Below are 18,046 nucleotides of genomic sequence, written 5' to 3'. Positions count from 1 at the left end.
GATGTCTTGTCTCGATGTACATGTTGACTGTAGTCTCCCGATGCTTTTGCTATAATTGCTTGAGCAAAAAGCTTTCTCAATGTCCATAGACTTACAATCTTTGAAGTGTTGGGCTATCGTAAAATTTTAGAGTCACTAGGGAAAATGGGGGTCTATGGCATTGTCCATCAATGGTCTGTATAAAAGGTTGTCAAATTCTTCTTCCAAGCGGATGTCTTTGTACCTTGGAGGAAAACAAAGGAGAAACGGGTGAAAGAAACGGACCATGGAATCACATTTTCATCACAACATTGTCTCTATTGTTGGGTCATACATCAAATTAGTCGTTGTTAATACAGTGTCCTCGCTTCTTAAACTCATCACTCGGGCACTACGTTTACACTTCGTTAAAACCCGAACGCATCTAAATATCAGACCGACCAATATGATGACACCCAGAATACACAAAAGAAATGTCCCTACATCCATAATAATACCTTGGGCCCATTCTCCTAAACCAGAGAACCAATTTCGTGGGTTCAACCATGACACCCAACTGGTCAGCTCATTACCCACAGCGGCAAGGGTGAGATTGTGTTTCCTTCGGAACTCCCATTTTAATTGTAAAATGTCATCCATCTTTTGGTCTATGACCTCGGCTGGGTCCTCCGTGCTGTTTGTAATGTACGTGCAGCACTTGATTCCATATTGAGTTGCCAGGGTTACACAATACCCGCCTGTCACAGCTGTGAGGTAATTGAGAATCATCCTATGCTGAACCAGTTCTGTTTTGTAGGTTTGTAACTCTTTCCCAGTGTACCTGAATGTGTCGTCATACATTTCGGTGATATTGTCTAATAAATTTGCAAGCGCAGATATATATTTATAATTTATCACTCCTCTAGCGGTACGAGTGATATCTAACGCGAGTAGGAATTGAATCCCGGTGGATTCATGGATCAGGTCAGAGGCTGAATGCTCTGTTCTTTCTATCAGGTGCCGCTTAACGATGTGCTCGTAATGAGTGTGAGTATAAGGAGCTTGGGCACTGCGGTGAATATCTTTCATTTTAGTGTGGGATACAGTCATTACCTCAGGCAGTACTTTTCCAATATAACATAACCCTTCTGAGTTTGGGGCAAGCCACTTATACGCCTTCCTCCCGCATATGAAGTATGCATCATCGGGGAGAACATATGGGACGGAGTGTGACATAACCATATTACAGATTTTCCATGTGAACTCTCCTAACCCTAATTCTTCCATCTGTTTAGTACACGTATCAGTTTGTACGATCTGTGCACAGTATCCTGGTGATACTTCTCCAACTCGCATGATCCTACTTCCTAAGGTGTACCTATACCGAAAGAATTTCCTATGGTCGGCTATCTGGCGTATAAGTTCTGTGTCTATGGGCAATCTGTCGGCTCTATGTGAGAATGTCATGGTTTGATTACTCCATGACACTTCCCAATTTCCCGGCTTTCGGGGATTGGAAATGTTAAAGCACACTAAGGACCTATCCACATGATATTGGTGGAGCTTCAAACTAGGAGGACTAGAGATATTAAACCTCTTGTCCATCGGCCTCCCACCACTTAACTCAAGTACCTCCCCTATCGTTAATGGGAATGGTACTAGTCCTGATTTGCTATGACCTTGAGGTACTTGAGAGCATACCCAACAGTCTGTCTGATTTAACACTTTACCCACTAAGGAGTGATAGTCACTCAATGGATGCCGGTCCATGTGGACATTAACACTGGACTGACATTTCTTTATGCACCCATCCTCAACTAAGTTATCACAATGCCTACAGATGCAATTTTCTTCAGCTAACAATCCTTCACAATGTCTATAAATAACATGGCTGCTAGATCGTTTTCTGGTACTCGCCTTTGCTTGGTGATTGTGTTGCTATTGGAAATTTACGCCTCCGTCTCAGTCATCAGAAACCCATTCTGGATCTTTTCTCGACCTCACTGGTACTCTCACCGAAACAGACTGCTCTGGTCAACATCATGGTCAACAGGAAAATCCGGATCACAGTCTCTTGGGGCGAGTCCATCTTACAGGAGGAGAACGAGAAATTTGTAATGGGGGTACAAAAAAATAGTTTGAGGGGGAGAGAAACTTGTTACGATAATTAGTTCTCTAGTCTTTGTTGTTCTTCTTGTTCTGTTGTCATCTCAAAGGTGCTGTCTCTCAGTCTTCCAAACGAACATTCTGGTGATACAATATTCCTTCCAAATCTGCGATCTTTCTGTAAGGAGCAAAAATCTTACATTACCATTTGTCTAACTGATGTGTGACATACCATCTTTAAAGCATGAGAACACGAGAGAGAGAGAAGGAAAAAAACAAATGAGAGAGAGAACAATTCACCACATTTTGCATTAAGCAACAAACAAAAACATTATCAGATCTTCCGTTCACCATCAGGCTGTCACACCAACATGTCCAATGGTATCTCTGCATAGTCTCTCTCACCAGTATTTCCATACTCCACCCTTTGTATCTGGCCAGGATACATCGATGCTGGTAGGTCATACTGGGGTTTGGTAGACTTCTGAAAAGGTCAGGTAGTCAGGTGATGTTGGAGCTGTTGTGGTGAACGTCAGAGATGGGGAAAAAGAAACATTTTACAGATACATTACAATTTTTACCCTGTCATTCCTGTGTCTTCAAGGAATGACCTCCCAATTTCATTAACTGTAACCTCAGGCTTACCATTAGTCCTAATGATCACCTTTCCCGACTACATATTACAGGTGCAGCCCAAACTTCTTCCTGTATGATACCTGATTACAATTTCGTGTGTCATAATTCTGCTCGTGTTCTTGTCTAGGGGGTTGAGATGACTTTTGTATATTTCTTGATCTACAATCTCTTGCAAAGTGTCCCTCTTTATGACAATTGTAACAGACTACCACATTTGAATTTCTCGCAGGGGTTTGGGGCTTATGCTGGAGTGGCCTTGTGGTTAGAGCCTGTATACTTACGGCCATCAGCTTGTTACTCTGTGACTCCCTGTGTCTGGTGATGTTCCGATCATGATCAATAGCGGCCTCTCTTAATGTAGCCACCGAGATATTTCTCCAGTTTGGGTTGGTGGTCTGTACCCTTGTTCTCAACACCTCCTTTAAACCATTCATTAATAACTTAACCGCTACTTCTTTATGCTGTGCATTTGTTTTGATGTCTGTGATCCCAGTGTCTCTAGCCATTACTTGCAGTGCTCGATTGAAGTAATCAGAAGTACTTTCCCCTTCTCCTTGTCTTATGGAGAGGATTTTGTTCCACTTGACAATGGCTGGGAAATATACTCCTAACTGCCGGTTGATCTGCTTAATACATTCCTGATTGTGTTCCTCCGTACGAGGTACCTCTGTGTTTAATTTACAATCAGCAATAAATTTCGCAGGGTCAACGCTGGAGGGCAAACATGCCCTCAGCACTGTCCGCCAATCTTTGTTGGTGGGTTCTGTGGAGTTTCCTAGTTCTTTAATAAATCTCTGACATGCATCTAGATCTTTCCTAGGATCAGGGAATTCAGACATAATTGCTCTCAATTCCATCCGGGACCAGGGACGGCGCATTGCACTGTCCCTGGCGGGAATGATTCCCTGAGCGTCAGTCTTCCCATTGGGGACTGTGATCACCCTGACAGGACTAAATTCAATTACATCATCTTGCGTTGGTTCTACAATATGAGGTACATTTGTTTGTGCGTGATATATAACACTGTACGTACCTGTGGACACGACCTCACCTGACCCTCCGTTAGGGGGTTTGATTACTGCCTTTACCGATTTGGTCGCGTCCACCTGGATGTCTTGTATGATGGCTGCTGGAAAAGGTGCCGACATCGTGCTGGGCTCACTTTCTTGCTGGTGATCCTGAGGGAAGTTTAACATGGGGTGCAACTTGCATGGGTTAATAGTTGTACATTTAACAGTATTACAATTATTCTTGTTACATTTATTACAATTGTTGTTATCATCTATAATACAGTTGCTAAGTGCATGTTTATCAAACACCAGTGTGCCATTCTCTGTAACCACCTTCTCTCTCGCTGCCATATTTTTGTTACCACAGTGAGAGTCAGCTGTGTAAGCTAATCCTCCTTGTATTTCACCTTCCTGTTGCCATAACTGTAAACAATCATAATATTTGATCCGTCTCTTTGCAGATTTAATGAGACATATCCTTCTCCTTAGATTTTGTAACACATCTGGGCTAAAACTGCCTACCCGTGGGAACTTTTCCCTATCGTGCACAGTCATTCTTTCCCATTCATCGCACAAAACCTGTGTGTGTGATCCGTATTTCTCACACATTACATACCTTGCCGACCCGATTGGTCGGTTTACTAAGTCAACCCGAACCGAGGTTGATCGCCCCCTACCTGAACAACTGGCCCCCATCTTTGCAGGTGTTGCTTTCACTACCTCTGACCTTCAAATCAGGGTCTTCAGCGAACCCTTACAAAAACCAAGATGTCCGGGGTAGGCCGGCGGCGGAAGTTTACCGAGTACCTCCACTCACTCCTCGCCCACGTTGGCCAGTACTGCAATCACTGACTCAGAGCTGCTGTACCCAACCTAGGGCCCCTATGAACCTTTATTTACTGGGGCGTGTTGGACCTACCAGTCCCCAGCAAGTATCGGTTGTTAGAGAATTCCCGAGTGACCAGCGAACCTCCCTTAAAACAAAAAAAAATTACACAAATCACGTTAGAATGTACAAATAGCGTTTATGACCCCTCAACGTACACAAATGGTACTGGGTCAAGTTACTAACTAATGCACACAATTACGTGCGGTACAATCGTTCTGCACATAAGCAACTAATCTTATGTGCGGAGCGACCAGTGGAATCGAAAATTGTGGCTGCGAATTCCTTCAGCCAGAGCTTAATGGCCTATATGGGTACCGCACCAACCCTTCCTGGTGTTGTGCTCCTTTTCTCTATCTATAGCGGACTTCCTAGTCTGCTGTACCTAGACCTCCTGGTCTGTGCTACAGTAGACCTCCTGGTCTGCTATACTCTAATGCTCTTTTTTAATGTTTAACAAGGGATGCCTCCCAAGCCACCATCCAGTCACTTACACGTATGTACCTTCACGAGAACTCTATTTCCTTTGGTTCAACCCAAATTTTTTTTTAGAAACTTATATATATGTATACACACTCTTTCACCTCACATACTCTTTACTTTCGTTTCTGCGCAGAAATCCCTTTCATTCAGTAACACAGTTCAGTCCAGATGAGTTGCAGATTAGAGAAGGATCTATTAGCTTAAAATTTTGGACACTGAAATTGACTTGCGCTATTATCGCGTTACCTCCTTTTCGCCTACTTAAAATAATACTATCGTGTGATTTGTATTATGTGGGCGTACCCAGACGCTCCGTTGCGTAATATACGCTCCGTGCGTCGACCCTTGCGTCGCGTACACTCGTTCTGCCCCTTGTTAGAGACACGTGTACGCAAGCCAGGTATGTCCACAGTAACACAACTAACACGTTTATCAATGTAAATGACCTTTAATTGTAATAATCTACTGAACACCACACAGAACTTCCTTGTATTTTAGGCAAGCCGTGTGCGTGTTTTACAAATTACTTCCTTACGTATTAATATTAACTTTTAACTACCAATAGCAACAAATCTTTCTCAGCACGTTATCAATTGTGAAATGGCAAACAGGAAAGTGATATATGAAAATACACAAATGAAAAGAGATACAGTTGTGTCTGTGCGTGCGTGTGTACGCAAAACAGAAATAAACCGTTTTAAAAAAAACAATAGCGTATTGTTCTTACCTCCGGTTCCGGATCCCACCAGCACTCCTTCAATCTAGCAAAACAGACGCTTATCTAGTCAGCACTACTGTATCCCGATACGAAGAGATACTGCCTTCCCGCCCTTGCTGACAGATAACGTTTGTTTTCGCTAGTGCGGATATGTGGAGGACGGACGAGCCGCCAATTGATAATGCTGATTTAGATTACCTTATAACTTCACAATAATGGGTAAGAGACACAGTACGCAATTGGCGTATGGGGTACCGTAAGGGTACGTATTTAGCGTAGCATACGCTAGGCCGTGACCGAGACGCACATGCGGCACGCTCGCTCACAGCTTAATGCGTGGTGTCGAGCACGCTATAGGCGAGCGACAACCGTAATGCTACGCTATCAGCGTAGCAGACGCTCGAGACCACGAGGAGATCACGAGCGGCGCAAACGCTCACAAGATGACAATCAGTAAACCTTGAATGTAACACATAGAAAGGATGTTCTTATACTGTAGACCTTGTACTGAAACACTGTAGCGATATAACGCTGCTTAACCTTGTTAACACTAAAGCTGTTTGAGCGATCGAGACGCTCCTATTACCCTCTGCAATATAATGAACACACAATACCGTGCTAAGGATCCAACACCTTTACTAACAAGCTTTTAGTTATATCGAAAAGGGGTAAAACAGTTACAAGTCATACACTACATACTAACATATAATTCTAACAGAATATCTAGACAGAAATATACAATAACGTTACAATCTTAAACTAAACAGAGAGAGAGAATGTGGCCAATACAAACAAAGAGCGAGATGATTACAGAGAATTACTTACACACACTGGGAACGATCGCAGCGCAGCCTGGTACCAGCCCCGAGTTAGTCAATATGAAAACCGTTTGTGGAGAGTGAGGGAGCTGTTCAGGCTGGCTGATCTTATATACACTGAGTACAGTATACTACAAAGGGACCTACAATCTCATTGTTCATTGGACACAGGAATGTCTCCTCGCATCATATCAAAAGGTCATAGGTTAGTTTGAACAGGTGGGCTGTGACTATTTCAAACAGCTCAGGTGGGTGGGAATCTCCGGATTCCCGCCGCATGGATAATGAACTGCAAATATAGAATATGTCCAGAAACTACTAATGGCCATAACTACACGCAGGAGCGATTAATCTTTACCCAACCAACACCTGATTATTGCTATAAAAATACTCTTCGGTTAGGTACCAGACACCACTGTTCAACCTTAATCAGACCCTTTGTACCACGCAAAGAGGGATTCCCAAGTCCGTGAACAAGTCACATTAACCAAACTTGCAGTTATCATGAAGGGGAACATTATCTATAAAACGAGCTATTTGGTTCTATTATTAAACGATTGAGTCGCCCGCTAGACGCACACAAACTCTACCGTAAATGCACATACCACGCGCTCGAGCGCATGGCCGAGGCGCCATCACGCGGCTGCGTATATCCGCACGCACGGGAGAGAATGTGCACGTGCAGCAGGCACGCGCATGAGGTGCATATATGGCAACGTGCAGCGTGATATTTTTCTGACTTTAACACATCATACACACAACCTTATAGACAGACACTTGGCACAAAGGCTTTGTTGTATGTTATTCTGTTTCATCATACGCTGCCAGGAATTGTTGTGGAATAGTGCGGTATATATTTATTTGATTTTTCTTTTTATTAAGTTAAAACTGCTTGCACTGTATTCCCATTTTACTGCATGGCAATGATTTAGAATGTCATATCATGCTAACTTCAATCTCTCTTGATGTTTTAGAATCATTCATATGTATTTATGAGCACCTTTTTTACATCGGATATAACTATAAATGCATTTTCAGTCTCTTTAAAGCTCCACTGCCACATTATGTGGTGAACAGTTTAATTTGCTGAGGGCTGACCAATGAGAAGCCACAATGCCAATGATTGCAGTTTCCTATTGGCCCTTCTACAAACATACTACATAATACAGCCATGGTTTTCAGCTGGGTTGAGACCCTAACCACAGAGCCCCAGGGAAAACCATGTGCATAGAACAGTCCCTGTGGCTATGGGTAGTATGTTGAGCTAATTAGCATATATTCTGAATGCAGTTATGTAATGCTTGATAGGGATCCATTTGTTGAAAAATAAAATCTTATAGATGCTCTTGTTCCTCAGATTTATTAAGCCTGGTGAAGTGCTAAATTTTAAGGTGAATTTGATATCACCAGCCAATCAGCTCTTAACTGTCAAGTTACAGGCTGGGTTTGAAAAATGACAGTTAGGACTGACTGGCTGGTGCTTTATCACCTTCAACTTTATCACTTCACCAGGCTTAATAAATCTGCCCCTCAGTCTTGGTCTGACATAGTCAAAGTGTAGTAAACCCCAAGCCAAAAATTAAAACCTGACCCAACAAAAGAAAACCCATTTGCCAACGCACAGTTGCCAATTTTAAAAGAACTTTGTTTTGTAGATACATCTGATCTGTGAAACCTAACCAGTCCAACGCTAATGGAGAAAATGAAGTTACTTTTTTTCATCCACATGATTTATTTGCTTGAAAGTGGTTTCAGCAAATCAGTCTATAGTGGAGACTCAATGTAAAATATTTCCTCCAGAATGTGTGTGCTCGCTGTTATTTAGAATAGGGTTTCTTTTCCTAGTTCTATTTTATATTTCTTTAGCCTCTATTAGGTCAAGAGTAAGGAACCAATGTCATTAATCAAGATTTTCTTTTGCCAAATGGATTACTATAAAAGAACATGATTTAGAGCCTCTATCAAGAATACCCATGGGATTGCTACTAATGAAGATTAGTATGAAGGGTGTGTACTTTGTGTCATTAAGTACTAAGTGGTGAAGAATATTTTATTAATGGATGTATACAAAGTGTCTGCCTTATATTGCTACACCAACAGTATTTGTTTACTGGTCAGTGGGTCATGGAGGCCACCACTTCAGTTCTTAATGGTTCTAGGTGTGATGGGGGGGCAGAAGTAACTTGTTGCTCAACATGGGAAAGAGCACAACAGATATTTGCATGAACACTTACTATAGTGCTATTAAATGATTGCAAGAAAATATCTGCACTATTTATTGTATTCAGCAACATACTCATCTACATCCATCACTACAATATCTTTATTTTACTGATAAGTTGCTTTATTTTACAGCCTCCAAGAGATGGTGTGAACCAAGAGTATAATGATGAGATTCCCCTACTACCCGGCGAGACCCTTGTGACAGGTCAGGTTGCACGCATGAATGCTTCCTATTCTGTCTTTTATGTTTTTCTCTGAAAACCAGCTCAGGAATTGGCTGCAATTTACAATAATTCGGTGCTAAATAAATAGTGATTTCTGGAGCAAGTAATTAAATGTCAGTAGCCCTCCAATCCCAAAACTTGCATGGTTTTCATTTTGCTTTGTGTCCAATGACTGTAGTGTTTGTAGTTTTCAGGGTGTTACAAAATGCCAACTATATACACACTGAAAACTTTTTTTTTATTTTTTTATTTTGCAGATAAGGATGTTATTTACATGTGTCCATTTAATGTACCAGTTAAAGGCCGGTTATTTGTCACTAACTATAAACTGTACTTCAAAGGTGAGGAGACGGTAAGTTCAAGCAGCCATTTCACTCCAGTTTTTGTGAGTCTTACGTAATCCTCCATAATATATGTGGATGTCTTATTGGTTGTTGTTTTTTCTGCACATAGGGGGTTATTCAGGTCGCATCGCGGCCCATCGCATTACATTGGCTGCAAATGCCTTTACCTGGTTGGCAGGTAGAGATGTTTGCAGTGTGGACGGGGATGGCGATGGACCGTTACGGGGTCTGCTCGGGGGAAAATGGGGACAGCAGCATTTTCAGGGCAGCTGCGTAACGTGACATGTAGCTGCTCCGATGGCAAAAATGTTGGCGGCCTGCCTGCATTCGCAGCCCGGATGCGGAGGCAGGGGGTCGGCCACAGTTGCTGCAACTACAATTATATTGCAGTCGCAGACACCAGACGGCATGGTCGGCATCCTGGGCGGCCTTGCCCTACGATGGGCGGCCCTCAGAATGTGGCGCAAGTGAAAGATCTATTTGGAGAGTGCTGCTATGTGTAGTTTTGAAGCTTTTAATATTGTAGTAAATTCCACAAATTGTTTATTGTTTACTCCATGGTAGACATAACATATAGGTTTAAGCCTTAAACTGGGTACACACTGGCAGATATATCTGCACTTCAATCGATCTGCAGATATATATTCTGAGAATGTCAACATTTCAATAGTGTCATCATAACTGTCCATATTGTGGTCGACATTATTGACAAAGGAAATACAGTTTATAGTATTAACTTCTCCTTTAATTACCTTGAAATACTCCATGGCAGACGGATATTCCCACCAGGGTTGTCTGTCTATGTAAAGGAGACTGGGAAAATTCTCAGGACACAGAAGGGGGAGTTACATTGACTGAATGACTTTGTTTTTTTTTTGTTTTTTTCTTCAACTATCAATTCAACCTATATTATAATGTAATGCCTTGGCGTAATAAAAAAAATAAGTAGTCATTTGTCTATTTTTTCTTTTTAATCATCAACATCAATTGCTACTTACCCTATACTTAAAGATTTCGTGACCTTAGGCCAGGCATGTCCAAACTGCGGCCCTCCAGCTGTTGAGAAACTACACATCCCATCATGCCCTGACATAGCTTTAGCATTCTCTGACAGAAAAACTGTGTCAGGGCATGCTGGGATATGTAGTTTCACAACAGCTGGAGGGCCGCAGTTTGGACATGCCTGCCTTAGGCTGTACTAGCTGTGCATTCTGGTGAGGCTACATCAGAAGTAACTTTTTTTCTATTTTATTAGAATATTTTATTATAATATTACTGCTACTCGTTTAAAAATAAGCTGATTATTGATAAAATAAAAGTACAAAATACAGTCTGTGGTCCCTTATCTGCAGTGTGTTTTAGGAGATTGCTAGGAGATGTTTTCTTGTGGCTGAAGCCAGTGGTGTATCTATAATGGGTGCAGGTTGTGCTGTGCACATGGGCCCCTGGGTCCAGGGGGCGTCACACGTCACAACCTGCACCAGTTTCTTCAATACGTGCTCCTCTGAAGTCCTGTGTAGGCAGCAGCAGCGCTTTCACGAATCACCTGGAAAATGGCTACCGCGCTATTTACCCGGGAGACCTAAGCATGCACACTAAACTCTGGCATAGTGGTAGGGTATACTATTGACCACAGTGCTCCGAGTCTACTGCGATGCCGTTTAGGCAGGATGGAGAATGCGCACGTGTCCCATTCTCTCTTAATTCGCCGCTGGTTAAAGTATTTTCTTCCTTTTATTCTCCATAAATTCCTGTTCAAACTATTGTTAGGCAGTTGTTTTAAGGAACCTTGAACACAATTCTATTTCTCTGGCTGGGTCCACAGGATTTATCCACAGGATAACATTGGGATAGTGTCGAGCGACAGCGAAAATGGCACCAACACGGTCACGAGCTTTCTGGCCTCCCAGGATGCATTGGGGCCTCCACTATATAGTCCCGCCCACTGACTCAGTCAGATCAGTTTTTTGCTTGGTGCGGCAGGAAGCCGCATGGTCACAGGGCTGCTGTGAGAGCAGCCTCAAGCTTTTTATTATTTTATTTCTCTAACGTCCTAGTGGATGCTGGGGACTCCGTCAGGACCATGGGGATTAGCGGCTCCGCAGGAGACAGGGCACAAAAATAAAGCTTTAGGATCAGGTGGTGTGCACTGGCTCCTCCCCCTATGACCCTCCTCCAAGCCTCAGTTAGGTTTTTGTGCCCGTCCGAGCAGGGTGCAATCTAGGTGGCTCTCCTAAAGAGCTGCTTAGAAAAAGTTTTTTAGGTTTTTTATTTTCAGTGAGTCCTGCTGGCAACAGGCTCACTGCATCGAGGGACTTAGGGGAGAGAAGTGAACTCACCTGCGTGCAGGATGGATTGGCTTCTTAGGCTACTGGACACCATTAGCTCCAGAGGGAGTCGGAACACAGGTCTCACCCTGGGGTTCGTCCCGGAGCCGCGCCGCCGACCCCCCTTGCAGATGCCGAAGATGGAAGAGGTCCAGAAGCAGGCGGCAGAAGACTTTTCAGTCTTCCTGAGGTAGCGCACAGCACTGCAGCTGTGCGCCATTGTTGTCAGCACACTTCACACAGCGGTCACGGAGGGTGCAGGGCGTTGGGGGGGCGCCCTGGGCAGCAATGTATTATACCTTTTTATGGCTAAAAATACATCACATATAGCCCTTTGAGGCTATATGGATGTATTTAACACCTGCCAGATCTCACAGATTCCGGAGAAGAGCCCGCCGAAATAGGGGGCGGGGCTTATTCTCCTCAGCACACAGCGCCATTTTCCTGCTCAGCTCCGCTGTGAGGAAGGCTCCCAGGACTCTCCCCTGCACTGCACTACAGAAACAGGGTAAAACAGAGAGGGGGGGGCACTTTTTTTGGCGATATTAATATATTTAAGCTGCTATAAGGATACAACACTTATATAGGGTTGTTCCCATATATATTATAGCGCTTGGGTGTGTGCTGGCAAACTCTCCCTCTGTCTCCCCAAAGGGCTAGTGGGGTCCTGTCTTCAATAGAGCATTCCCGGTGTGTCTGCTGTGTGTCGGTACGTGTGTGTCGACATGTATGAGGACGATGTTGGTGTGGAGGCGGAGCAATTGCCGGTAATGGTGATGTCACCCCCTAGGGAGTCGACACCGGAATGGATGGCTTTGTTTATGGAATTACGTGATAATGTCAGCACATTACAAAAATCAGTTGACGACATGAGACGGCCGTCAAACCAGTTGGTACCTGCCCAGGCGTCTCCGACACCGTCAGGGGATGTAAAACGCCCTTTACCTCAGTCGGTCGATACAGACCCAGACACGGACACTGAATCTAGTGTCGACGGTGAAGAAACAAACGTATTTTCCAGTAGGGCCACACGTTATATGATCACGGCAATGAAGGAGACTTTGCATATCTCTGATACTACAAGTACCACAAAAAGGGGTATTATGTGGGGGGTGAAAAAACTACCTGTAGTTTTTCCTGAATCAGAGGAATTGAATGATGTATGTGATGAAGTGTGGGTTAACCCAGATAGAAAAGGGCTAATTTCAAAAAAGTTATTGGCATTATACCCTTTCCCGCCAGAGGTTAGGGCGCGCTGGGAAACACCCCCTAAGGTGGATAAGGCGCTCACACGCTTATCAAAACAAGTGGCGTTACCGTCTCCTGATACGGCCGCCCTCAAGGATCCAGCTGATAGGAGGCTGGAAACTACTCTAAAAAGTATATACGCACATACTGGTGTTATACTGCGACCAGCCATCGCTTCAGCCTGGATGTGCAGTGCTGGAGTGGTCTGGTCGGATTCCCTGACTGAAAATATTGATACCCTGGATAGGGACAGTATTTTACAGACTTTAGAGCAATTAAAGGATGCTTTTCTTTATATGCGAGATGCTCAGAGGGATATTTGCACTCTGGCATCGAGAGTAAGTGCGATGTCCATATCTGCCAGAAGAAGTTTATGGACACGACAGTGGTCAGGTGATGCGGATTCCAAACGACATATGGAAGTATTGCCGTATAAAGGGGAGGAATTATTTGGCGTCGGTCTGTCGGATTTGGTGGCCACGGCAACTGCCGGGAAATCCACCTTTTTACCTCAGACCCCCTCCCAACAGAAAAAGACACCGTCTTTTCAGCCGCAGTCCTTTCGGTCCTATAAGAACAAGCAGGCAAAAGGACAGTCATATCTGCCCCGAGGCAGAGGAAAGGGTAAGAGAGGGCAGCAAGCAGCTCCTTCCCAGGAACAGAAGCCCTCCGCGGGTTCTGCAAAGCCCTCAGCATGACGCTGGGGCTTTACAAGCGGACTCAGGAGCGGTGGGGGGTCGACTCAAGAATTTCAGCGCGCAGTGGGCTTGCTCACAGGTGGACCCCTGGATCCTGCAGGTAGTATCTCAGGGTTACAGGTTGGAATTCGAGAAGTCTCCCCCTCGCCGGTTCCTAAAGTCTGCTTTGCCAACGTCTCCCTCAGACAGGGCGACGGTATTGGAAGCCATTCACAAGCTGTTTTCTCAGCAGGTGATAGTCAAGGTACCCCTCCTACAACAGGGAAAGGGGTATTACTCCACGCTATTTGTGGTACCGAAGCCGGACGGCTCGGTAAGACCTATTCTAAATCTGAAATCTTTGAACCTGTACATACAAAAATTCAAGTTCAAGATGGAATCACTCAGAGCAGTGATAGCGAATCTGGAAGAAGGGGACTTTATGGTGTCCCTGGACATAAAAGATGCTTACCTGCATGTCCCAATTTGCCCTTCACATCAAGGGTACCTCAGGTTCGTGGTGCAAAACTGTCATTATCCGTTTCAGACGCTGCCGTTTGGATTGTCCACGGCACCTCGGGTCTTTACCAAGGTAATGGCCGAAATGATGATTCTTCTGCGAAGAAGAGGCGTATTAATTATCCCTTACTTGGACGATCTCCTGATAAGGGCAAGGTCCAGAGAACAGCTGGAGGACGGAGTAGCACTAACTCAAGTAGTGCTGCAACAACACGGGTGGATTCTGAATTTCCCAAAATCTCAGTTGACCCCGACAACACGTCTGCTGTTCCTGGGAATGATTCTGGACACGGTTCAGAAAAAGGTGTTTCTTCCGGAGGAGAAAGCCAAGGAGTTATCCGAACTTGTCAGGAACCTCCTAAAACCAGGAAAAGTGTCTGTGCATCAATGCACAAGAGTCCTGGGAAAGATGGTGGCTTCTTACGAAGCAATCCCATTCGGCAGATTCCACGCACAAACTTTTCAGTGGGATCTGCTGGACAAATGGTCCGGATCGCATCTGCAGATGCATCAGCGGATAACCTTATCGCCACGGACAAGGGTGTCTCTTCTGTGGTGGTTACAGAGTGCTCATCTGTTAGAAGGCCGCAGATTCGGCATACAGGACTGGGTCCTGGTGACCACGGATGCCAGTCTGAGAGGCTGGGGAGCGGTCACACAGGGAAGAAACTTCCAGGGAGTATGGTCAAGCCTGGAGATGTCTCTTCACATAAATATACTGGAGCTAAGAGCGATTTACAATGCTCTAAGCCTGGCAAAACCCCTGCTTCAGGGTCAGCCAGTGTTGATCCAGTCGGACAACATCACGGCAGTCGCCCACGTAAACAGACAGGGCGGCACAAGAAGCAGGAGAGCAATGGCAGAAGCTGCAAGGATTCTTCGCTGGGCGGAAGATCATGTGATAGCACTGTCAGCAGTGTTCATTCCGGGAGTGGACAACTGGGAAGCAGACTTCCTCAGCAGACACGATCTACACCCGGGAGAGTGGGGACTTCATCCAGAAGTCTTCCACATGATTGTGAACCGTTGGGAAAAACCAAAGGTGGATATGATGGCGTCTCGCCTCAACAAAAAACTGGACAGGTATTGCGCCAGGTCAAGAGACCCTCAGGCAATAGCTGTGGACGCTCTGGTAACACCGTGGGTGTTCCAGTCAGTGTATGTGTTTCCTCCTCTGCCTCTCATACCCAAAGTACTGAGAATTATACGGCAAAGGGGAGTAAGAACGATACTCGTGGCTCCGGATTGGCCAAGAAGAACTTGGTACCCGGAACTTCAGGAGATGCTCACGGAAAATCCGTGGCCTCTACCTCTAAGACGGGACCTGATTCAGCAGGGATCGTGTCTATTCCAAGACTTACCGCGGCTGCGTTTGACGGCGTGGCGGTTGAACGCCGAATTCTAAGGGAAAAAGGCATTCCGGAAGAGGTCATTCCTACACTGGTTAAAGCCAGGAAGGAGGTGACTGCACAACATTATCACCGCATTTGGAGAAAATATGTTGCGTGGTGCGAGGCCAGGAAGGCCCCCACGGAGGAATTTCAATTGGGTCGATTCCTACATTTCCTGCAAACAGGATTGTCTATGGGCCTCAAGTTGGGGTCCATTAAGGTTCAAATTTCGGCCCTGTCGATTTTCTTCCAGAAAGAATTGGCTTCAGTTCCTGAAGTCCAGACTTTTGTAAAAGGAGTACTACATATACAGCCCCCGGTTGTGCACCCAGTGGCTCCGTGGGACCTTAATGTAGTTTTGGATTTTCTCAAATCCCATTGGTTTGAGCCACTCAAATCGGCGGATTTGAAATATCTTACATGGAAAGTAACCATGCTACTGGCCCTGGCTTCAGCCAGGAGAGTGTCAGAATTGACGGCTTTATCGTATAAAAGCCCATATCTGATTTTCCATTCGGACAGGGCAGAACTGCGGACGCGTCCTCATTTTCTGCCTAAGGTGGTGTCAGCGTTTCACCTAAACCAGCCTATTGTGGTGCCTGCGGCTACTAGCGATTTGGAGGATTCCAAGTTGCTGGACGTTGTCAGGGCATTGAAAATATATATTTCAAGGACGGCTGGAGTCAGAAAATCTGACTCGCTGTTTATACTGTGTGCACCCAACAAGCTGGGTGCTCCTGCTTCTAAGCAGACGATTGCTCGTTGGATTTGTAGCACAATTCAACTTGCACATTCTGTGGCAGGCCTGCCACAGCCTAAATCTGTCAAGGCCCATTCCACAAGGAAGGTGGGCTCATCCTGGGCGGCTGCCCGAGGGGTCTCGGCATTACAACTCTGCCGAGCAGCTACGTGGTCGGGGGAGAACACGTTTGTAAAATTCTACAAATTTGATACCCTGGCTAAAGAGGACCTGGAATTCTCTCATTCGGTGCTGCAGAGTCATCCGCACTCTCCCGCCCGTTTGGGAGCTTTGGTATAATCCCCATGGTCCTGACGGAGTCCCCAGCATCCACTAGGACGTTAGAGAAAATAAGATTTTACTTACCGATAAATCTATTTCTCGTAGTCCGTAGTGGATGCTGGGCGCCCATCCCAAGTGCGGATTGTCTGCAATACTTGTACATAGTTATTGTTACAAAAAAATCGGGTTGTTCTTGTTGTGAGCCGTCTGTTCAGAGGCTCCTACGTTGTCATACTGTTAACTGGGTTCAGATCACAAGTTGTACGGTGTGATTGGTGTGGCTGGTATGAGTCTTACCCGGGATTCAAAATCCTTCCTTATTGTGTACGCTCGTCCGGGCACAGTATCCTAACTGAGGCTTGGAGGAGGGTCATAGGGGGAGGAGCCAGTGCACACCACCTGATCCTAAAGCTTTATTTTTGTGCCCTGTCTCCTGCGGAGCCGCTAATCCCCATGGTCCTGACGGAGTCCCCAGCATCCACTACGGACTACGAGAAATAGATTTATCGGTAAGTAAAATCTTATTTTTTATAGACTTACTATATTGTTTTTGAGCGACTTCTTTTAACAGCGTCTTAAACGCATACTAGAAAGAGTCGCACCAACAACTCCCCACCGGGTCGCAACAACGCTTACCTTCGGGTATCGGTGCTGTCTCGACGGGCGTCTGTGTCGGATGTTCTAGCAGGTCCAGCAGACGTAACCAGGCTGTGGTCGGAGCATGGGGAGACGGTGAGTCTATGGACTTCCTCTTACTAGAGGGGTCAGGACACAGCTACACTGATTTTGGTGGAGACTACAAACAGTGTGTTGATGCGCCGAACATCTAGAGTGCGACAGCCCTACGCTCCGGGGATCATAGGCGCCAGGACTAGGTAGAGGCCGCGATCCTGGGAGTTTCAGTCAACAGGTGGATTCAGACGCTCTCCTGGCCGTCCCTCCTCCGAGTTCATGGCCAGTTCCCGCATGTTTCTCGTTTCATGAACTAAATGACCTCCCTTCCGGCTCAGACGCTACCACGAGGGTTCTCGGTCGCAGCTTAGACGCTGCGGTTGTGTACACTGGAGATAAACCCGCCCAGACCGAGTCGCAGGCCTTAGCGTCTGCATACACGTGGAAGTCGCTCAGCGTCCGTGTCCGTTATCAGTTATCAAGAGCGGCAGTGTACACCAGTAGCGTCTGAATACACTCAGCGTCTTAAGAGCGTATTTGCTTGGATATGTAAGTGTGGCGAGTCTCCCTGTATCCCGCTCTACGGAAGCAGGGTATACAGTGCTAAAAATTCTCCCTACTTCTTAGTATGCATTGTTAATTTTTAGTACCTATTGCATATGAGACTTGTATATTACTGTGTTTTCTGCATGTTGAAAAAAGAACCAGTTTAAAACAGAAGTACAGTTTTCCTACTTATGTATAAGTTGTTATGGAGGTTGTATTCTCATATGACAATGTCTAAT

General features: G+C 45.2%; 1 protein-coding gene across 2 annotated transcripts in view; it reads left to right on the top strand.

The window, feature by feature from the left end:
• The window catches only part of MTM1 (myotubularin 1), a 293,065-nt gene that overhangs the window by 119,079 nt on the left and 155,940 nt on the right, over positions 1-18,046 (top strand). Inside the window, exons 3-4 of one of the 2 annotated variants that reach the window (XM_063937383.1) lie at positions 8,971-9,043; positions 9,320-9,414. In XM_063937383.1, the coding sequence (XP_063793453.1) occupies positions 8,971-9,043; positions 9,320-9,414 (168 nt within the window). Of the gene's footprint in view, positions 1-8,969; positions 9,044-9,319; positions 9,415-18,046 lie in introns of those variants that run through there. The other variant, XM_063937384.1, reaches the window with a different exon arrangement.

Source organism: Pseudophryne corroboree, chromosome 8, assembly GCF_028390025.1.
Source record: "Pseudophryne corroboree isolate aPseCor3 chromosome 8, aPseCor3.hap2, whole genome shotgun sequence".
Taxonomy (NCBI): domain Eukaryota; kingdom Metazoa; phylum Chordata; class Amphibia; order Anura; family Myobatrachidae; genus Pseudophryne; species Pseudophryne corroboree.
The sequence above is the reverse complement of the archived record's forward strand: the minus strand, read 5'-3'. Positions and strand labels throughout refer to the sequence as shown.